The sequence below is a fragment of the Ceratotherium simum genome, chromosome 30 (genome assembly GCF_057802395.1).
Source record: "Ceratotherium simum simum isolate JZ-2026a chromosome 30, ASM5780239v1, whole genome shotgun sequence".
NCBI classification, from domain to species: domain Eukaryota; kingdom Metazoa; phylum Chordata; class Mammalia; order Perissodactyla; family Rhinocerotidae; genus Ceratotherium; species Ceratotherium simum.
In genome coordinates this window covers 36,855,759-36,879,103 of record NC_141929.1, presented here as the reverse complement: position 1 = coordinate 36,879,103, position 23,345 = coordinate 36,855,759, and the positions used below count along the sequence as shown (strand labels likewise).

General features: G+C 45.1%; 1 protein-coding gene across 8 annotated transcripts in view; it reads right to left on the bottom strand.

Moving 5' to 3' along the window:
- The window catches only part of LOC106802042 (ATP-binding cassette sub-family C member 11-like), a 237,753-nt gene that overhangs the window by 206,265 nt on the left and 8,143 nt on the right, over positions 1-23,345 (bottom strand). For 7 of the 8 annotated variants that reach the window (XM_087420303.1, XM_087420299.1, XM_087420298.1 and 4 more), the window contains exons 4-9: positions 22,036-22,209; positions 20,157-20,264; positions 9,648-9,908; positions 7,542-7,613; positions 5,280-5,404; positions 3,487-3,559 (exon numbers count right to left, since the gene is read on the bottom strand). In XM_087420303.1, coding sequence (XP_087276429.1) covers positions 3,487-3,559; positions 5,280-5,404; positions 7,542-7,613; positions 9,648-9,908; positions 20,157-20,264; positions 22,036-22,209 — 813 coding nt within the window. The remainder of the gene's footprint in view (positions 1-3,486; positions 3,560-5,279; positions 5,405-7,541; positions 7,614-9,647; positions 9,909-20,156; positions 20,265-22,035; positions 22,210-23,345) is intronic. The other variant, XM_087420304.1, reaches the window with a different exon arrangement.

Here is a 23,345-nt window from a genome sequence, read left to right as displayed (position 1 = left end):
TTAGGCAAGAAAAAGGAATAAAAGGAATCCAAATAGGTAACGAAGAAGTGAAACTCTCACTATTTGCAGATGACATGATTGTATATATAGAACACCCTAAAGAATCTGTTGGAAAACTATTAGAAACAATCAACAACTACAGCAAAGTTGCAGGGTACAAAATCAATCTACAAAAATCAGTTGCATTTCTGTGTGCTAATAATGAACTAACAGACAGAGAGCTCAAAAAGATAATACCATTTACAATTGCATCAAAAAGAATAAAATATCTAGGAATAAATCTTACTAAGGAGGTGAAAGACCTATACAATGAAAACTACAAGACATTATTGAAAGAAATCGGTGATGACATAAAGAAATGGAAAGACATCCCATGCACATGGATTGGAAGAACAAACATAGTTAAAACGCCTATATTACCTAAAGCGATCTACAGATTCAATGCAGTCCCAATCAGAATCCCAAGGACATTCTTCACGGAAATAGAAAAAGAATACTAAAATTCATATGGGGCAACAAAAGACCCCAAATAGCTAAAGCCACACTAAGAAAAAAGAACAAAGCTGGAGGCATCACAATCCCTGACTTCAAAACATACTACAAAGCAATAGTAATCAAAACAGCATGGTACTGGTAGAAAAACAGATACACAGATCAACGGAACAGAATTGAAAGCCCAGAAATAAAACCACACATATATGGACAGCTAATTTTCAACAAAGGAGCTAAGAACATATAATGGAGAAAGGAAAGTCTCTTCAATAAATGGTGTTGGGAAAACTGGACAGCCACATGCAAAAGAATGAAATTGGACCATCTGCAATTGCCATTCACAAAAATTAACTCAAAATGGATCAAAGACCTGAAGGTGAGACCTGAAACTATAAAACTCATAGAAGAAAATATAGGCAACACACTATTTGACATTGGTCATAAAGAAATCTTTTTGGATGACATGCCTACCCAGACTAGGGAAACTAAAGAAAAAATAAGCACGTGGGAATTTATCAGACTAAAGAGCTTCTACAAGACAAACGAAACCAGAATCAAGATGAACAGACAACCCACCAGCTGGGAGAAAATATTTGCAAAACATATATCTGACAAGGGGTTGATCTCCATAATATATAAAGAACTCACACAACTGAACAACAAAAAAAGAAACAACCTGATCAAAAAATGGGCAGAGGAAATGAACAGACACTCCTCCAAAGAAGATATACAGATGGCCAATAGGCACATGGAAAGATGTTCAACATCACTAATCATCAGGGAAATGCAAATCAAAACAACACTAATATATGACCTGATGCTTGTTAGAATGGCTATCATCACCAAGACAAAAAACAACAAATGTTGGAGAGGATGTGGAGAAACAGGAACCCTCATACAAGCTGGTGGGAATGCAAACTGGTGCAGCCTCTATGGAAAACGGTATGGAGATTCCTCAAAGAATTAAAAATATAAATACCCTATGATCCAGCTATCCCACTACTGGGAATCTATCCAAGAAACCTGAAATCAACAATCCAAAGAGGCTTATGCACCCCTATGTTCATTGCAGCATTATTCACTATGGCCAAGAAGTGGAAGCAACCTAAGTGTCCCTCTACTGATGACGGGATCAAGAAGATGTGGTATATATAAACAATGGAATACTACTCAGCCATAAAAAAAGACAAAATCATCCCGTTTTCAACAACATGGATAGGCCTGGAGGATATTATGTTAAGTGAAATATGCCAGAAAGAGAAAGACAAACACTGTATGATCTCACTCATATGTGGAATATAAACCAACACATGCACAGGGAAAACTGTATAGTGGTTACCAGGGGCAATGGGGGTATTGGGTGGGCACAAGGGGTGAAGGGAAACATATATATGGTGATGGACAAAGAAAAATGTACAACCAAAATTTCACAATGTTATAAACTATTAAAACATCAATTGAAAAAAAAAAAACAAAAAACAGTTTTCAAAATCTGCTTCGTAGAGGATGAAAAAACTGATTTTCAGTTAATCAAAATTCTATCATTGACCATTAGATGCAGTTTTTCTAAACCTGCCAACTTTTAGAAGGCATATTAAACCCTTAACAATTCAGATAAAAACACTAATCATTCACGCCCAAGAAACGGCACCTTCTTACATCTTATTCAGGTTTTCAAATCTCCATTGACTGCAACTGTCAACTTGTGAGACCCCCACCTGGGGTGAGGGGTGTGCCCCGTGCACAACTACTCAACAGGACACAGGCTGGGGCTCTATGTTGCTGTCATGGGAAAGGCCACCGTGCACGACACCTTATGTCAGGAGTGACAGACAGTCACAGGCAACCAGTTACTGGGCAGCATGGTTTGGGGCCCCTTGCAGACCAGCACTCCAGGCCGCTGCCGGCTGGCCCATCCCTCAGTTAGGCTCTGAGGACGAGGGAGCCAGGGGCTAAGTCCCAGTCCCCGCTGTGCCACGAACTCTTGGGGTCTCTGTCTAGAAGAAGCAGAGTTGAAAGAGCGGCCGGGTGACCTCTTGTCTGCTCTGCCTCCAGTTCAGCACCGTGTGCCTTGGACAAGCTGCTTGGCCCAGCCAAGGCTCATTCCCCCTCAGTCACTCATTCAGCAAACACAGGCAACGCCTCCTGTGTTCTTCTAATGATGGGCGAACACCTGCTCTACGCCAGGCACTATTCAAAGCACTTCGTATTTATCCGCTTGTCCAAACCTCAGAGCAGCCTGATGAGGTCAATACTCTTCTTGATGCATTTTACAGACCAGACTTCCTTCTTCCTACTGAAGAGACGACTGTCAACAAGACAGCTGGGCTCTCTGTCCTCGAGCATTACAATCCCCCCTTTAGAGGAAGGATATTAAAGAACTGACCTCCTAGGGTTCCCTGGGGCTCACCTAGGCAATGTATTGCCACTGCTGGATAGAACTTTGCATGTGGTTAGTGCTCAGCACATGAGCTATTATTAGACAGTAAAATCAAGACAACAGCACTGCTTTTATCTTACAAGGATCTCATGTGGATTAAAAGTGGCTGCTGAGGTGAAAGTCGGTGAATTATCAGGAAAATGCAAGAGTCAGAAATCAAATTGCCACTGTGGGGCCATGGCTGGTGTTCCCGCTGACGAAGGACGTGCTGGTCAGAGTGGGCAGGGTGGGTGGGTGGTCAGAGGGGCTGGCTGGGAGGGTTCTTATCCTCACAGGGTATCTGCTCCCGCTCCAGGAGTAGGAGGTTGAGATCAGTTCCCCGTCCTTATGGGGAAGGTAGCCTCTTTGCCAGCTCCCAGTGTAAGATGAGCCCCAACTTCCCTCCCTCGGTGAGGGAGGCTCCGAGGAGGCAGCTGCAAGGCCAGGTCGGGCTGCCTTGGAAGGAAGAGCTGGGGCCCCCCTCTACCTACCCAGGGAGGCAGCCTGAAGACCACAGAAAACCGTTACAAAGGCACCATCATAACAGAGCTGGGGGAGGCTCACCTCCCACTCACCTCCGTCATGTCTCCGAAGGGCAGAATCTCCAGGTCCCGGGTCAGGGAGCAGCAATGGAGCACCTGGAGGTACCTGCGATGGACAGAGAGCTGAAGGGGCAGGGCCGGGCTGCGGGACCTCCAGCCTTCCCAAGTTTGGAAGGGAAAGGTCTTGCATTCCATGATAAGAACTGTGGACCCAATCCTGCATCTAATGGTAAACCACAGGAGGCTTTTTCATTTCCTTCCTCCCTTCATTTCTTTTAATCTGATACATGCCCTTAGTGAAGACTTGAACAGAACAAAAAGAAGATACAGTGAAAAGCAAGTCTCCCTCCCATCTTTGACCCTCACTTGCTTTCCCTGGAAGCAGCCACTTTACAGTTTCTTATGTATTTATTCAGAAATAATCCAGTCATATGTGTCTCTGCGCAGCATAAATAGGTTTATATTGTTTTAATGGCACCATAATATTCCATTATCTGGCTGCACGGTGAATTATTTAGCCAGTGCCCCCCGATGGACATTTGTGTTGTTTCTAGTCTTTTGCTACTATAAACAATGCAGTGTGAACATTCTTGTAAATGGGTCTTTGTGTTTGTGGGTGAAATTATCTATGCATCAAACACCAAGCAGTGGGTTTGCTGAGGCAAAGAGTTGGTGCACTTTTATTTTTGGCAGACGTTTCAACACTGCTCTATGAGTCGTACCAATCTGAAAGGAGAGCAATGACAAGATGAGAGCTGTGTGTTTGGACAGCTTCCTGAAGTGGGACACAGGGTGGAACAGAGCAGAAGACTGGAGACAGGGAGCCAAGGGCTGGGGCAGTGGGAAGAGTTTGAGAAAAAGATCACAGACCACAACTGGAGGGAGGTGGAGAAGAAGAGAGACCTACAAGAGATGTTTAGGAGATAGAGCTGCCCAGGGTTGGCGACCAATTAGATGTGGAAGAGAGAGGAGGAGGCATCAGGCTCGCCGGGTGCACAGTTCACTGACAGCATTAAACCGAATTGGGAAACTTGGGAAGAGAAGCAGAGGGGCTGGCGGTTGGGCACGCAGGGGGATCATGTGTTGGTTCTGGAGCTGATGTTGAGGAGCCCACGGGACAACCAGCTGGAGATGGCCAGTGTATACACCTACGTATCTACGCTCTCAGTGTTGTTACCGGGGGCAGATTGCAAAATCCAGCAAATAGTCAAAGGAGACCAGAGTGCAGCACAGTTGGAAGCACACCTGTAGCGTTCAGGGAAGTTTTCATGGGTCCTTCACAAAACAGACTTCACTCGGGATTTCCAAGCGCATGTCTGAAGCAGGTCAACCCAGGACCTGGGAGGGAGAGGCCACAAAGGGCACGGAGGGATACGGATGGGAGGTGGGCGGCCCTGCGGGCTGTCAATCTAAGCTCATTTCCTCTACATGGCACAACCTCATCACCCCATCTGTTTCACCTTTTGACTGACGGGTCAGAAATTAATCAATACAATTGGGGGAGGGTAATAACCCTCCCCCATATAGTGTAATAGTTAAATGTGAAGTTCCTGAAAGCCACCGGGTTCATATCCTGCTGGCTCTATCATATCCTCCCAGCTGTGTGACTTTGGGCAAATTATTTAACTTCTTGGGTCCTCAGCTGACTCGTCCAGAAAATGAGTATGATGCTAGTCCTTCTTTCACAGTGAGGAGGAACCATCGTGATGCATGTAAGTGAGCACACTGCCAGTGTTAGCAGTTGTCAACTGACTATTATCAGCTGGGGGTCCCTCCCCAAACCACCATACACCCCATGTCCCTCTCTGCCCCTCCCAGAAGCTTACCAGGCCTTGTCATACTGGCGTCCCATGAGGATGTTCTCCCTGACGCTGCCCGCGATGATCCAGGCCTGCTGGGGGACATAGGCCAGGCTTCCATGCACCCCCACTGAGCCCTCCAGCACGTGCATCTGCAACAGAGTGAGTCCAGCCTCAGGACCGGGGTGGGACAGGGGACAGACCCTGCCTGGCTCAGCAGCCACAGTGCTCAGGGCCCCACTGCCCTCTGGGTCCCTGGGGGCTCTCCTAAGTAAATGGGACTTTTAGCTTGGTCCTGCCAGGCCCACCCGTGTGTCTGAGGGAGGTGCTGAGAACATGGGCAGCAGTGGGAGCCAAGCAGCCCAGTTCTTGCTGTGACTGAACCCTCAGTTTGCATTGAAGATGCCCCATACTTCTTCTCTTCTTTTCCCAACCCCATTCTCTAGCAAGAAGCACCTCCCTGCTCTTCACAGTGAGTCAGAAAGTTCCAGGCCTTCTCTGAGCATCCCTGGATATCACAGAATTATTACTAATGTTGTCAGGTGTGATAATGTCATCGTGGTTAGATGGAGAATGTCCTTACATTTTGGACATCATGATGAAGTTTTTAGTGGAAAAAGTGTCAAATTCTCTGTAATAAAATAGTTCTACACAATATGTTTCTGCATAGATGTGGGACACATGCAAATGGTGTCAACTGTTGTCATGAGTATAGGGGTCTTCAGTGTAGTGTCCTTCCTGCTCTTCTGTATGACAAGTTTAAAAACACACCCTAAAGAACATAACGGCCATAACCCCATCCCCGTCACCTCAGCACAGGACCTTGTCACCCTGTGATCCTTTCTCTTTCTTATCCTGTGCTGCTTCTGACGTGGAGTCGTGCTTTAATTAATGAGAACAAAACTTTACAATGACATCTTTGTGTCTTCCTTTATTGGGAGCAAAGTGGTTCATCTGAAGAGGAGACTCACAAACCACTATCACGTAGACAGGTGGCCTTGAATGGAAGCCGACAGGAAAGGCTGCTGTGATGAAAAGCAAAGCTCCCACAGCGGGTGGACCTGGTTTCAGCCCTGGCTCCAGCCCTTACCTGCTCTGTGACCTTGGGCAAGTCACCTCTCTGGACCTCATTCACTCATCTGTAAACTGGCCCTAATGACTGTGCCTTCCTCACAGGGTTGTTTTCAGGGTTGAAGGAAAAAATGAGATGCTCTTAGCAAAGGACCTGGCATGTAAGTACTATTTAAACTATTTTTACTATTTGAAAGAAGAAAACGTGGAGTCTTTCTTCTCCCCAGCACAAAGAAATTGGGGAAAGGCCAGGACATGTGGAGCACAAAGAAATGAGCTGCCAGACTGATGTATTAGGAGAGAATTCTGCTGACAACGTGAGCACATCCCAAGGAGGCGCTGAGTTGGGTATGCACATTTGGGAGAAGGAGCTGAGGGTGAGCTGAATAAAGGAAGGACCTGCTAGTTCTCCCAACAATGTGGGAAGGAGAGTTGACAGCATCCTCCAAGAAAGGAGGATGAAGAGAGAGAAGCCCCAGGACAGGGTGAGGCTGGGGCTGAGTGGGGAAGAGCTGGTGAGAACCCCCACGGGGAGGTGGCCAGAAACACGTACCAGGTGTTGTGGCCATTGTGAGGTGTTGTTTGCTGGCAGGTGTGCAATGTGACCTTAAATGTTTTGGGGGAATGGGATGGTTTTTTTTGGAATCTGGAGAAGGTATGGGCTGAGCCACATGTCTGCATAGCTGTGGAAAAAGCAGACCTCAAGAACGTCCACAGTCAGTGGAATTGGAGGGTTCAGGTCTCAAGGGCAGTGGCACAGTTCTACTGGTGGGGTTGGGACGGTCCCATCCCATCCAGAGGGCCATCTCTCCACCCCCTTCTTCCTCCTCCTCTTTTCTCCCTCCTCATGGCCCTCCTGATGCTGCCTCACAAGGGACACATGTCCCACTCTGAGTTTGGCCTCATTAAATGACTTTATTATCATTTTGGAGACACCCTGTATCACCACCCTGATAGCTGGTTGATTACAAAACAGGGTGGGGAAAGCAGAGAGAACAGGCGAGGATGGATCTTCAGGTGACCTCTCAGGGTCAGGAGGAAGCACATTTACAACTCACCTTCCCCTCAGCGCACGCTCAACCGTTTTCAATTGACAAAAATTTTATGGGCTCCGACTCCCATGAGGAAGACAGTGATGGTGTGACTTACTGGGCGACTCCAGCTTGGGAGCCCTGGGACTGCCTGTGGGTGGACACGCATGGGTCACAAGTCTCTTACCTCCTCCAGGATGGCTGACAACAGGCTGCTCTTGCCACTCCCAGTGTTGCCACAGACCCCTACCATGGTCCCCTGCAAAGCCAAGGAGGACAGACAGGCATTGGGACAGCACAACCCTCCCACTGGCCCAGGGTGGGTCTATTGTTTGAACACAAAACAACAAACAGAAAACAAATTAGCCACCTACCCTAAGGCCCCTCAGACAAGCAAAGCTCAAGAGGACCTCTGAGGTCAGTCTGTGGAGGTGGGAAGGGGCAACCTCAAGGGCAGGAAGTTGCATGGAAGTGGCAGAGAGCAATTCATGGATAGGTGGCCCTGTTGGGCAAGAAACCCAAATTCTAGATCAGCATCTATTCTACTCTGTGGTCCTGGGCAAGTCACTTAGACTCTCTGTGTCTCAGTTTCTTCATCTGTAAAATGGGGCAAGTGAAGCCAGCCTCACAGAATTCTTGCCTGCACTAATTCATTCATTCATTCATTCGACAATCAAATAGTCATTTGAGGTTCTTCTACATACCAAGTAATGAAGAAAAGAACTCTCCTGAGCTTACATTCTAGTGGGGGAGGGGAGTCAAACCATGAAACAAGTAAGCAAACAAACAAACAAATAAATAGTCAGATGGTGATAAGTGATATAAGTAAAATGAAGTCAGCTACTATGACAGAGAGTTGGGTGTTAACGCAATTTTAGATGGGTTGGCCAGGGAAGGCTTCTTAAAGCAGTGCCATTGTAGCTGAGACCCGAATGACAATAAGGATCCAGCCACAGGAAGATCTGGAGGTTCCAGGCTGTGGGAACAGCAGGTGCAAAGGTCCCGAGACAGGAACAAGGTTGGCTGCCAAAGACCTTGAGAGGGCTGGTATAGCTGGTGTGGAGGGAACAAATGGGAGAAAAGGTTGGAAAGGTGGGCAGGGTGCTCGGGAAACCTGGGCTCTATCCTGAGTGCAGTGGGAAGTCAGTGAAGGGTTTAAGCAGGAGAGTGACTTGGATTGGTTTGTGGATTAGAAGGATCACTCTGTGCACCGCGTGGTAGTAGATCATGAGAGAACAAAAGTGGAAGCAGAGAGGCTGGTCAGGAAGCTCTTAGAGGAGCTCGGAAGGCATGATGGTGGCTGGGGCTAGGGCAGTGGAGGGGACTAGGGTGAGAGGTGACTGGGTTCAGGAGAGATGTCCAAGTAGAGCTGACAGCCCTCGCTGATGGATAGGATTGACAGGAGGGAAGGAAAGGAATCAGGTGTGACTTCCAGGTCCTGGACCACTCAGGTGCTATCTCCTGAGGTGGGGGAGACTTGGGGAATGGGTCGGAGAGGGGGAATCTCAAGAGTTCTGTGTTGGCCTTGTTGTCTTTGAAATGCTTAATAGGCACTGAAGAGGAGAAAATTAAATAGACAGTTGAGCCTGGAGCTCAGAGGAGACTCCAAGGCTAGACATAAAGCATAGAGATGAAATTTAAAGCCATGAGATTGCAAGTGATCGCCAAGGGAGAAAGTGTAAATAGACAGTGGATATTAGATATTAATATCTATTACTATTGTATGTTAATATCGATTACTATGAGAGATTAATATCTTTTTAGATGTATCTACGATCAGATATTGATATCTATATATATTATTATTAGATATTAATATCTATTACTAGATTTTAATAGATAACAGAGAAGAAAATGCAGAGGGGAGATTTGGACAGAGCAGGGAAGATAGGCTTTGCAAACATAAGTCAGAGAAGAAGCCAGATAGGGTGAGTTCACAGAATAACCAAATTGAAATGTAGGATAATGCCCAGCACGTACTAGCAACATCATAAATGTGAGTCTAATCTCCTTCTCCTTCTCTGCTCTGTGTCTTTGGTCCCTCCAAAGACCAGCACACACATAGCATACTATTCTCGGTCTTGCCACTACAAAACAATTTTATATGATCCGTGATTCACACAAAAGTATGAAAGACTTCCTGTATTTGCCCTCCGTGAAAAATTTATGTTAAAGGGAGATTTGGAGGGGGCAGTTTTTAGCCAAGGAAATGGTGAGGTGCCAGGCCAAGCTCCTAGCCTCAGGCCCCAAAAGTCTGGCAGCCATCCTCCTTGCATGGCCTGAATGAAGTTACCTTTGACACCACCAGGTTTATCTCATGCAACTCTGGGGCCAGGCTGTCCCCTTCATCCTCTGGCCTTGGGACACCTGGAGGTGGCAGAGCCCTGGTCCTCTCCTTGGGAGTATGTCTGTTCCTCTCCAGTTCTAAGGCTCCCTTGAAAATCCTGGGGATGGTCCGTAGCCAGCACAGGGAGGCCTCCTCCAAAACCAGTGCTTTGCTGGGATCTTTCAATGCCTGGATGTGTAAAACAGGGCTCTTCTGGAGGAAAAACTTCTGTACAAACGAAAAGAAAGGGAGGGAGCAGGAATTCAGTTCTTTAGTCCAGTAGGAACGTGGGCCCAGTTTGCTGGCCTGCCCATTGGTCTGGTTTATGAAGTTCTAATAAACAGTAGAAGTTTGAAGAACCATCGCCAATTAGAAGGGGGCCAGTTAGAGCTGGTGAAAATTCTAAATCAATGTTTTCCAGATTTCAGACCTCTAGGCCACTCTTTCGTATTTGCATACTACCCGCTCTCTTAGTTCTATTCTGTTCTATTTTACAGTGACTAACGGCCTAACCCACATTAGCCTCTTCTGAAGTGATAACACCTGTTGACTCACAGTATTGATGTGTAGTTTCTCTAATGAAAGTTCATTCATAACTATTAAAAGTGAAAGGTCTGCCCATGTACCACACAGTGTTGTTTCGGCTCATACATTTCAAATCCTGACCATGGACAGCTCCCTTCTCTCTGTGTCTGTCCCCACCTCCCCGTCTGTAACAGGAGTTGAACTGTGTGTGAATTCGAGCACTAAAAAAGGTGGGTGGGAATATGATCTCATGGAAGTCAAATTACATCCACATGTCTCTACCTGGAGATATGCTTAGAAAGAGATGTAGAAGGATACTTCTTGACATTTGGGACGATGGTTTTATCTCTAGGTAGAGGATGCTGAGAACTTTCTATTCTCTGTATCTTTTCACATTGTCTCAACTCTTCAAAATGAGCACATAGCATTATAAAAACAAAACAAAAAGGTATTTTGAAACGAAAAAAGTGCTCTGTTTCTTTTTTTTAAATTGGATAGCAGATATTTTGAATTCGATTAATTATGACATTTAGGTCAAGGCATACAGTCATCATCAGGAATTGCATGGCCCCCTCTATTTCATTTAGTTAGTTGGGCACTTACTGTTTAGTTCTTTATAAGAACATAATGTATATCTGTGAGCCCACCACTGAACCGAAGAGCCATAACTTTGATCTATCTCTGGGGTCCTTCCCCATCTCATGCCGTTGCTTGGTGTGGGTGAAGCCCTCCAAGCCCTCCAAGCCCTCCAAGCCCTCCCCCCAGGGGAACCACTGTCCCAAATTTTATAGTTTTCATTCCCTTGCTTTTTAAAAGTATATATATATATATCACTTATATTGTAATTTTATTAAATACAAATTTGAGTAGCACACTGGCTTAATGAGTCAGTGTGACAAGCACACATTTGGATACCAATGAATGCTGATAAACAGGTTTATGGGGAACAAAAACAAGGTGTCCTCACATCCCCAAAAGCTCTAGGTAAATTCTCAATCTCTAATATTGTCCATGTCATTCAGTGCTTTTCACTTGATTTTCAATAAACAGCACAAAGGAAAGATAGTCTCCAGACCCTCCCACAGTGCACACCCTGGGGGCCTTCTCCAGAGCCTAGTGTGCACCCTCTGCAGCTCCCAGCATCCAGCTCACCTTCTACCTGAGGCCACCTGCAGGAGTCCTCCCCGAGGGCTCACAGCTCTCTTGCCCCTGCCTCTGGAAGCTGGCTCCCTGGTGTCCAAGGGCCAAAGGGCACAGGGCACTGAGACACAGTGCCCTCACAGCCCCAGGCACACAGAGGAGGAAGAGGGAGTCATGGCCTTGGGGATCATTCCTCCTCCTTCCATCCTCGGGCTCTCAGAGTCAAATGCCTAGGGTGCCAGATAGACAACTTAAGTGACTGAAGAAGGAAGAGTTGAAGATGGCTGATGAGTGAGGGGACTTGAGTGACCTCCCCATCCAAAGGGGCAGCCCTGCCAGCTCCAGGCTCTGATGCCATGAGGAAGTTCAGCCCAGGGTTCCAGATCTTTGCCCTGATCCTTGCCCATCCTGCCTCATCGTCTCCCACCATGATTGCATCCATCCCATCCCCTTCCCACTCTCTAGCCACAGGCTCTTGGACCTCCAGGCTGTCTCTCCAGCCATTCCTTCAGTGAACACCCCTACCCACCCTTCTCAGCCCAGGTTGTAGCTTCCTCATCTCTGCTCACCCAGCAGGTGAAAACAGGCACCACAGGGGAGGGTGGGAGAAGCCAGTGCAGCAGTGGGAGGAGGAAGGCAGCAGGGGACCCTGAGGCCAGCAGAGGAGAAGTGAGGGGGCTCCTGGGGCTGTGGATAGTAGGGCTGTCTTGTGTTATCAGACAAGCCAAGTCCACCAGCTCAGGGCTTTTGCACTCGCCATTCCTTCTGCCTGGTCCCCATCACTCAGCTCCAAAGTCACCTCGGCAGAGGCCCTTCCCTGACCAGCCACCCAAAGAGCCCCATTCCTCCCCACTCACTCCCTAGAATATCGCACTGTTTACCAGCCTCATAGCTCTTCATCTGATCTGACGTTGTCTTCTTTGCATTAACGTGCTTGTTACCTGTCTGTGTCCAGGACCAGGTTGTAACTCCCTGAGAGCAGGGACCCTGTTGGTCATGCTCACTGTGGTATTCTCAGAGCCTGGCAGGCGGCAGGTGTTCTCAGCAAATATTTTTTGAATAAATGAATGCATGATATAGATCGGGGACTGAACGCATTTAAGTAAGATGATTATAAATTGTCTCTTAAAAGTTGATTTAGATTAGAGTTTTTAAACTCAGATGCCTGGAGAGGCAAGACCAGCTATGTAAAGAACTGAGGCAGCCTATTGCTAAGATGATAAATGATAAGAAAAACACAGCCCCAGGGTTACAGGTGACATAGGGCACGTCGCAGGCTGCAGCAAACTCCATCTAAATGACCCATCTACACAGGCAGCTATCACCTCGGCTCCAGCTGCTTGTGGCCCGGAGTTAATGAAGGTCCACTTGTCAGATCTTCTGATTATTCAAGAGAATCCAGAAATCTGAGGTTTTATATAAAATGTCCAGGTTTTTAAATGCAAGCAATAGATATGATTTTTTTTTAAAGAAGAACCATCAGGGTAACCCGACACAAACCTGGACAGAGCTTACAGACCACCTGTCTGAGACCTGGTTTGGATACACTATCCTAAAAATTCCTTGGGGCCAGAGAGCCGGCCTGATTCTTCTGTCTTCCTGTCACCAACTAGTGCCCCAAGGAACTCAAGGGTGGGTTTGGAAGCATTTACCTGTTTTTCCAAGTTGTGTTTTTATGTCAAGGGGATACAACCAGCAACCACCCTGAAGATAACCAAGCCTCCCTACAAGAGCTACACCCATGACCTTGGCTTATTTTTAATGCGAAGACCTCTTCAAGAGGAGATTAAGCCTCATTACCATAATCTGCAGTGTACCTGCCTCTCCCTGTTGAATAGTCATTCCCCAACCGAAATAAAAGTTCCTGCTTCCCTTTGTTCAGGGACACCATGACTTTGGAAATGATTCCTCATGGCCTCCTATTGCTGCAAATACACTTTACTTTCTGAGACAACTTCCACTGGTGTAGAGTCTTATTTAACTCACCAGGAGGTGAGCTCACTTGGTCGGTAAAAAATTGGCGACCAAGATGGGACATACTCCTTTGTGGTGCCTGTGTTGAAGGCTTGACATCACTTCCTGTGGGGAGACCCAGCAGCCACATGGAGCACTTTGCTCAGAGGATCTCTCCATGGAGGTGAGTGGTGGCAACCCCACGACATGGCTATAAGAGTTATTTCCCTAAGTTGTTTCACAAAGCCTGTCTGTTGGGGCCTGGCTGAGGGGTTTAAGTCCCCACCCAGAGGTAGCCTGGCTTAGGGGAGTGAGAGTCCCCTCTGTTTGGAAGGATTGCACGACCCGGCCACTCCAGAAGGGCCGATGCTTGGCTCTGCAAAATAGGAGCAATCCCGGTGACTAGTCAGGGATCAAACCCCATCTGGATATTGAATCTCATCTGGAGGGCACTGAGGCTGTCTATGTCAAATCCCATGAGATATTGAGTCTCATCTGGAGTGATGAGGTAGGGGTTTGAGGCCCCCTGAGGTCACCGAGTCTGCCTTTGTGTTGTACCTGTGATCAGAGGAGGGGTCCCCTTGGATGGGGTTAAACCCCTCTGGAGTGGCTGAGCCTGTTTTTTGTTGTTGTTGTTTGTTTTTTTGTTGTTTGTGTGTTTTGTTTGAGGATGCTTGATATTAGTGTTTTTGTTGAGGACGCTCGACATTTTCCACAGTCTGGTTTTCTGGACTCTAGGTCTCTTTTTCCTTGCTCTCCTTATCAGTGGTTTCACCCAGCGTCCACCCATTTTATTTTCCCTTTAATGATTTAGTTACATGGCCTGGATCTAGTGTCAGGCTATTAGGGTGCTAAATTTCCTTTGGGCAAAACCTGTGGCATCTGCATCACCACTAACCGTTACAGGATGCACATGGGAGGTTGGAAACAGACCATAAGAAAAGACGCTGGTCCACAGTCAGAGAGCTCTTGCAATGACTAGTCTTAAGAACTTAATCAAATTTGGAATCTCAGCCTCCTCCCGTGGTCTTAATGAAAGCTCTACATCCCACCTCCACCCCTGGGACCTCTCCTCTGGGTTCTGGTTTTGGAGAGTCTGTGTTCCATCCCTGGGAGCTCTCCTCTGGTTTGTGGGCACCTGAAGTGATTCCAGGTTGGCCCCTGGGTCAGTCATTTGACTGACAATCTGGAACCCTGTTTAGTCCTGTCAACAACCTGTTGAGTATTTTAGGCACCTACTGAGTCAGTTGTGGGGACAAGAGACCTGTATTCTGTAAGTTGTGCTTCAGGGTTGTGTTGCCCCAGCATGGGAACTGCTGTTTGTGTGACCCTTATCTTGATAATCCTTGGGAAGTGGCCATGAGGGCAAAGCCTGATCACCTTTTTCCCTTCTTTGTCTGTCTCGTTCATCACTTCCTCTTTTGTCAGCAAGTTGAGCTTAAGTTCAGGCTGGACCCTAACAGAACCTGGACCTTCTGTAAAATTGAAAACTTGAAAACCTTTTGCCAGGGACTTAACTCTCAACCCCAGCAATGGGAGCCCCGGCCCCAGCCCGCTCTAGGCTTTTGCCTCTGGCCTCCCTGGCTTGCCTTGTGCTGGCTCAGGGACTAAGTGCCCAGGCTGGGTGGGACTTAACTAAATCTTACAGCTATATTGATGCCTGCAGATGGGCTCAGCACTGTTCTCTGGCCCACCGTCAGTCGGACACCCGCTTTACCACCATGGGGAATGCTCCAAGCATCCCCCAAGACTCACCCCTTGGGTGCATTTTAACTAATTGGAAGCACTTTCAATTGGATGGGTTATGCCCCAGAAATTCCATGTTAAAGAAAACTTGACTGCTTTCTCTGTGTCTTTATGATATAGATTTTCTGCTCCCATCTTCTCTAGAACCTAAGAGCCATTCTTTGAAATGCAAATGTTTCTCAGAAATTAGTGAGTTTTGTATTGCGCGTGATTCATAACAAACATTTAACATCTCTGTCTGTGTCTACCTGTGTGTTCATGTGTATCTGTATGTATGTGTGAGGGATCAAGCTTGGCCACCTCAAAATGTGTCTCTTTACCTTGATTGCTTTGGGAAAAGGCAAGTCTGAGGGAAGCCTTGATCTCCCCCACCACTAACTGCCTGAAAGAATTTAAGATAAGAGGACTGTCTCCAGGAGAGGCCATCACCATCAAGAACTCTGGGTATCGACAGACTGGGAGGGTCCTTGTTAAATCCATTCTAATCAAAGTTCTGTTTACCAAACATTTACATTTGTAAGGGAAATCTCCATTTGTAAAGGTATCTCCCTCTCTGTACTGGGAAGAGGGGGGATGACCTCATCTCTAGAAACTTATCAGGGCAGCAGGCGAGGCCTTAAATCTGCATTACAACCTTACTCTTGTTTACTGTGCTTTTTTGGCAAAAGCAGCCCTAGAGGCAGCTCAGATGCCACCCAGTTCCTTTATCTCAGAAAGCATTATCACCTCTCTGGGAAGTATTATCTGGCCCATCACCAATTCCTAAGATTGGAGGAAAAAAACAGAAAGGGAGAAAGGCCAAAAAACGGCCATAAGAGCACCCTTACCAAATTTACCATCTTGATTGTCTTCTCCAAAAATATTAGTAAAAAGGCTCAGAACAAAATTTGGATTCATAACTAAGGAGGCTTGTGCCTGATTCATGACAGTAATTTTAAAACAATAGCTGTGGAACCTATGTGTATGTGTGTCTATATGTATGTTGTAAATGTGAGATATTTTTCTACCTCTGGATGGTATGACCAAAATTAAGAGCTCTATTGAAATTGGCTTAAAGTAAGCACTTACATAAATTCTAAATGTAATAGAAATTAACCCAAATGTCTTTCAAGTTAACGTGATATGAAATAATCTTTGGTGAATGAAAGCTTGTTTAAGTTTGTTGGTTTGATTAAAACGGACATGTCCTCAGAGTTATCAGCACTGGATATGATGCAGACATGCAGTCTGGGTTTACTAGTGAGATAAGCTCATGTCATCCCCGTTACAAATTTGTCAACAAAAATAGCTTAAAATGACAGCTGATTTTGCCCAATGTCTCATGACGTTTTCTTGGGTAATCTAAACATAATTGTTGGGAACAAATGACTTAGAGGTAAATGATTTAGAATTTATAGGTAAACTTTTAGCAATAATTATGGTTTATGATGTGTACTTAAAATAACTTCCAAAATCTCTTTGGTAACTTGAAACTTTGAAGTTTTGCCAGGTTAATGATAAAAATTCATTGGGTATTTAGATCATTTTCATATAAGATAAAATATTAGATATTAATTACTAAATATAAGTTGATCTACTTTTGGCTTATTACAGAAAAACTAAAAGGTGTTTTGGGTCTATTGGTAAACATGTCTTGTGTTTTATTAAGATTGCACTATAAAGTAACATGTTTCGAGAAATTGTGAAAAGTATTTGTAGGTTTGTCAGGTCATGGAAGGCTAATGTGACAGAAAGTTTATCATTGCTTACTTAGTTTTTACTTAAAAATTAAGGTTTCTAAGGGTTAAAATTCTAATATGTGATTAAAGATACTAAAAATTAAGGAAAATATGTTTGTGTTCAAGGAAAGTAAGATATGTTTTCAGTAAAGAAAGTATAAATAATGGAAATATTTTTGTTTGCTTTGTTAAGAAAGGTAAATTTGTTCTAAAATACTAGAAGGGAAGAAAAGAAGGCCTGGGACAAATTCTGAATATAAAAAGTGACAGAGAGTTTGTAAAGGTAAAACCCTGAGGAGTTTTATGCATGGTCAAGTTGGCTAAGATTAAACAAAATCCAATTAAGTAAATGAGTTTTAATGTCAAAAGTAAGCTGGTGCAAAATTAAAATTTGGTCTTCTTTCTCTTAACAGGATAATTTTCTTGAACTTGATAAAGAGGTTATAGAAGATTTTTCTTTACCTTTGAGTAAGTCTACCTAAAAGACAGAAAAACTATGTTTTGTTAAAATAATTTCCTATGTTCAAAAAGACTGCGGTCTCTCTATTAAGATTTTTTTTTGACTGTTTTAACTCTCTGTTTGCCCTTGACTGTTTCTGTTGTCGATTTTATTGAATGGATAACTGAGAATTATTTCACAGTGAGCATTGTTTTCTACTTGATCATGTGTTTTAAAATCTTTTGATATTTTTGATAAGCTTCCACCACAAAAAATATTCAAATCCTGAAGGAAGTCTTTCTTTTGGTGTAGAAGAAGAAGAAGAAAAATATTTTTCTTTTCCTTTGAGAATTTTCAGAGGGCCCGTGGGACTCCTCAAAGAAATTTGCTCTCTTCCTATAAGGAGGAAGATACTAAAATTATTAGGCTTATTTGGTATGTTAAATTACATGGGCAGCATTGTCAAATAAGCGATGATAAACCCTCTTGGGGGTATTATGTGGGTAAATGTTATTGCTGTAAGTGTTTTAAAATTATATAACATTCCTAAATTCCCAATCTGTCCTGGTTATCAGTCATAACTCTGGTTATTATTTTGAAGTGTTGTATGTCACAGAAATAACCAAGTTTCTTTGTCAATTGTCATTTTTAAGTCTTTTGTTGTTTACAGACAGTTATTGATTTACTCTGACGCTTTTTCAAATGTTTTCATCTTCAGAGAGATTCATGGAAAGGACTCTGGCCCTTACTCTAGAATACAGGATTCTGACAAACTTTCAGATTATAAAACTGAACTAGGTAAGAAATTACAGAACACTAACAGAGAAACTAATGGCCCCATAAGACTGCTAACAGATGATTAAGATCAAGAATTGATGACACAGGACTGAATGAACTGATGAGGATGATTATAATTTTTATAACTTCATTTAAAATATTGCTGATTTTTTAAATGTTTTGTTTTTTCAGATTTAAGGAAACTTTTTTTCTCTTCTCTCTCAAGCTAACTATGACTTATAGCAATTTGGTAAATTATACCTTTGTGAGCAGAATTGAACATTTATCTTTTTCTCTCTACCTGATCCCTCCAGAATTTGGAAACTCTTAGTAAGTGAATATTCTTAAATCATGGAAATATAGTTATTTGCATAAGTTCAATAAGAATCTGTTCTCCTTATAATAGGACACAATTGGAAACATTGGTTGTATGACAAAGGCTTTGGCTGGAATGTCATATTTAAGAGAAACATGCAGACTCAGATATGACAAGACAGATTTTGAGGAATAAAGGTTGACTTTCTGGAATAAAGCCACTTGGAAATGTTGCCCTGATACCTTGTTTACAGAAGTTCCAAGCAATCTTACCCAGGTGAGCAAGGAATATCACTTATCTGGCAGGTGCAAGGAACCTCAGTATTTGGGGGGACCTCAAGAAGAGAGGAATTAACCCAAATTTGTAGGCATTGTAGGTGAAGTCTGATGGCAAAACCGTTGGCTTGGCTTTCCTGGCCTCAATAGGCCTTTGAAGTTCAATCTGAGATTCCTTACTAAAAGTTCCAGCAAAGCAGATATAAAAGAGCCTGTAGGATCAATTGCTATTCTTGCTGTACGTATGTAAATAATTGGGCCAAATTTACTGAAACTAAACTTATTTTATAAACTAGTTAGTCTTCATTTGGCTATCTTTGATAAAAATGAGGGTGATTTTAGAGAGAAAGGTTATTTTAGTGGAAACTATAGTACACATGTGTGGATATTAGATCCCAGTTCTGTTAATTGTCTTTGAGGTTTTGGTTTTGTATCTGTTAACTGGACTGGATCCTGAATTCTTCTAGTCTCCTGAAATATCTGGCTACAAATCTCCAAACTAACGTTTTCCTCTTTCGTATCAGTTTCATTTGGAATCATTGAGAACTGAACCTGCACTTTCTCCTGAAGCCCTGCAAACTGAAGCAGAACAACTTGATATAAACTTAAGAGTGATCACCACGATAGCATGCCTGTTGCTGTGTAAGCCACTCAAAGGGGAGCTACAAGAGATGCTTTGATTTTGACCTGGCTGTCCTCTGAACTCAGAAACTGGTTTATAACTTGCTGCAACCACTAACCTTATTTTTCTTTTGTTTCCATAGAAATGCTTCTTATTAAATACCTGATTGCTTGCTTCCACTATATAGGCCTAACCTTACGAACAATTTGGGGCTATGCCTCTGGTGACCTGCAAACATATAAGATTAGCTGTAAATTCTGCTCCTCTACTGGTCCTTTTGACAACAGCCATGCTCAGCAGGAAGCAGTTACAGAAGATGGACTTTGGACCTGTGCCCCTCAAGAATGAGGAACAGGATAAAACTAGAGGGGGGATTTGTCACCAACTAGTGCCCCGAGGAACGCAAGGGTGGGTTTGGAAGCATTTAACTGTTTTTCCAGGTTGTTTTTTTTATGTCAAGGAGACACAACCAGCAACCACCCTTAAGCTAACCAAGACTCCCTACAAGAGCTACGCCCAGGACTTTGCCTTATTTTTAATGGGAAGATCTCTTCAAGAGGAGACTAAGCCTCATTACCATAATCTGCAGTGTACCTGCCTCTCCCTTTTGAAAATGCATTCCCCAACCAAAATAAAATTTCCTGCTTCCCTTTGTTCTGGGACACCATGACTTTGGAAATGATTCCTCATGGCCTCCTATTTGCTTCAAATACACTTTACTTTGTGAGACAATTTCCACTGGTATAGAGTCTTATTTAACTCACTAGGAGGCGAGCCCCCTTGGGGGTAACATTCACAGCCCCCACACCAGCCTGAGAAGAGGAGGTCACTGAATTAGCCAATCCCTCGCCACCTAGTCTAGACTCTGCATTGGCCAGGGGTCACGTTCAAGAGGGACACCATGGGGGCTGAGGCAAAGGAGCAGCCAAGCTGAGTGCCAAGCAGCCAGTCGTCTGAACACTCACCTTGAACCTCTCCGCTGCAGTCTTGGAATTTGTGAGGCCTGTGACTGTGTAAGGCACAAACAACATCGGCAGCCGCATGGGATTCAACATGGCCACCATGGTGAAGGCCTGGATGAGGAGGGAAGGAGGCAGTGAGGGTCACAGCTCTGTCCTGCTCTCTCACTCCCTGAGGCCCCCATCCCTGAGGCCCCCATCAAGCCACAGAGCCAGCCTGCAGCTTCCGACAAGCAGGTGCTTCATTTGGCAGAGGCCAAGCTGGCACTGGGGAGACTGGAAAAATTGGAGAAAAGGGCATGCATCTTCAGGTCTTCATGTCTGAAGTCCTGGTTCCTGTTGTAGCTTAGCCACTGGGAATTCTGTAACTGGGGGGCAGGTCTCCCCCCACCACAGGCTCAGTTTCCCCGCTGGCATAGTGCCCAAAATCTTAACGTTGGTACAGGAGGAAAGTTTGTGAAGCACAGAAAACACACGTGAGAGAGCTCTGTCTACCATTGACATAGCTTGGTCCTATCACTGCTGCGAAGATCATATTTATTCTTCTTTGCCTTGGATGCTCTTTTCTTTTCTAACATTCAAAATCTACCTAGGCTTCAAGCCTATTCCATGCCTCACTCCCTCCTGGAGACCTTCCCTCACTGTGGCAAACCACCTTCGGCCCTGAGGATCCCAGAATGGGACATTCCAATCCACACGCCATCTCCACCCCTATCTTCTTCCAGCTTTATCTCAAGATAGACTCCAATGGTGCAGGAATGGTTCAGTCTAACCCTGCATCTTGTGAGTGCAGTGTGACCTGAGAGTCCCACTGACAGTGTTTGGTACACAGCCCCCACTGCCATCCTCAAACCTCGGGGGTGGTCCTCTGACGTGTGCCTGGGCCAAGCACACGAGTCCCTGGCTGCAGACTCTCAAATGCTCCCCCTCTTGCTCCTGGTGCCATCTCCTGCCCTCCGAGGCTGGATTCCAACCTCTGCAAGCACAGCACCCTGACCTATTCTCCTCAAAGAATTGGGATTCCTCACCCTGAAATCAGCTGCTGCTTCTCAGGGCCAGTGTCAGACCACAAAGGCAAAGAGCAGAGGAAGCTATATCTTTATTTAAAGTGCATTTTCAGGGCCCTATTTTGGGACCAGAGAAACTCTTCAATTTAGGATTCTCAACCTCAGGAGTATATCAGAATCTTTGGGGTTTTCACTATACATCCCACCTCCCCTGCACCTCTAGATGACTCTCCCTCCCACAGCTGCTATCCAAGGAGTGCCATCGGGTTGGACACCTGCCACCCACATCCTGGAGGCCCCTCTCTCCTGGGTCCCAAGCCAGGCTGGGACTGTGACTCCTCTGCCTTTGGGAATCCCAAACATTCTAACTACTACAATCACCTTTTGATCACAGTACCCGTGCTGAGGGAGGAAAACACGCGATAATTCTGAGCCCACTTAACCCAAGAGTCCCTTCCTATTTTGCCCAATTTATTTCACCTGAATCTTTGGCAGCCAATTTGCTTCCCTTCCCCCATTATCCTGTGCTCAGCCAGATGTTAAACGCTGTCTGCAGTATTACATCAGCCCTGTCTGGGCGGAAGAGAAGCAGCAAAACCCTCCCACAGAGGATCCCTTCTGAGGGAAGTCTGTGAAGCAGATACTCCCTCACAGAAGCCTACGAGGTAGACTCGCACATCAGTCAGAGTCACCTCTTATGTGCTCAGCCAACGTCGTATCCAGAGAAGCCTTGGAGCTGGGAACTGAGGCTGAATCTCAACCACAATGGAACGAACAGTCAATGCGTCACCCCTCCCACTCAGAAGCACCCAGATGCCAGAGCCCCGGGAGTTCTGGGGGACGGCCAGCATCAAACAGGCAGCAAAGAAAGACGGTACCTCCAGCGGTAAGATCAGGAGATAGCAAACAGTGGCAATGAGTGCAGTGGGTCCAAGAATGAGGTAGGAGGTGACACTGCAGGCAATCAGCAATAAACAGGCGAGCAAGATCAGGGGGCCGTAGTACGTCCCTTCTAAAAGGTAGTTTATGTCGCTGGTGAAGAAGTTGATGGCCTGCAAGACAGCAAGCCCGTGGGCAGAGGTCAGCTCTCCAGGTGCCCGGAAGGGGCCACACGTGCACGTGGCAGGTGCCTCACCATGTCTTCTCCTTGCAGGAGGGCTTGAAAGGCGGGGTGGTACAGCAGAGACAGACACACTAGGTGCACACCTCTCCTCTAACTAGCTGTGTGACCTTGGACAAGTCACTTTGCCACTCTGAGCCTCCGCTTCTCCACCTGAAAAGCTGAAATCATCATACCTACTGTGTATGGTGTGAGATTGGCCATGAGTTGTACAGTATCTGCACATGTAGACTGTGCTCAATAAAAGTTCTGTTTTACTATATTATTGCTGCTACTACCAACATCCAGAGTCCAGAGAGTGGCATGTAGTCTTCTATTCTATCCTATGCCATTTAATTCTATTCTCTTCTATTCATTCTAATAAGAGAGCAGATCTTAAAAGTCCTCATCACGAGAAAAACAGTTGTAACTATCTGAGGTGATGGATGTTAACTTACTGTGGTCATTTTGCAGTATGTACATATACCAGATCATTATGTATATTGGACTAACACAATCTTATGTGTCAATCATATCTCAACTCAAATGGGGGAAAAAAGAAAGTGCCATAATGATGAGGAAGCATCATGGAGAAGGATGAGGAGGATCTCTGTGGGACATGGAGCCGAGACATGGCGAGGTGGGAGAAAAAGCAACAAAGCAACATAAACGATGTAGTACCATTGATGTAAGAACTCACCCAAAAAGTCTATATTATGCAGTTTCTATTGGTAAAACCAAATTGGAGAACACTATGCAAAATGCAGTATCATTTATGTAAAAACACACACACCAAATACAATATGTTGTCTACGGGTAACTCACATGTGCACCAAATATACCTTACAAAGCCTGGAAGGACACAAGCCAAACTGACAATGGCGGTTTCCTCCAGGCATAAGGAAAGTCGTAAGAACAGGTCAAGGAAGTCATCTAGACTATTTTATTTTGTCTCCAAAGGAGCGGAGCGTATTCAGGTGTTTCTGAGCTTAGTTTTAAAATAAAATTTGTGGAAGCAATACCCTCGAAATCCTCACGCGAGCAGCTACTTCCGTCTCCACTTCCAAAGGGGCCACCTTGTCTTATACT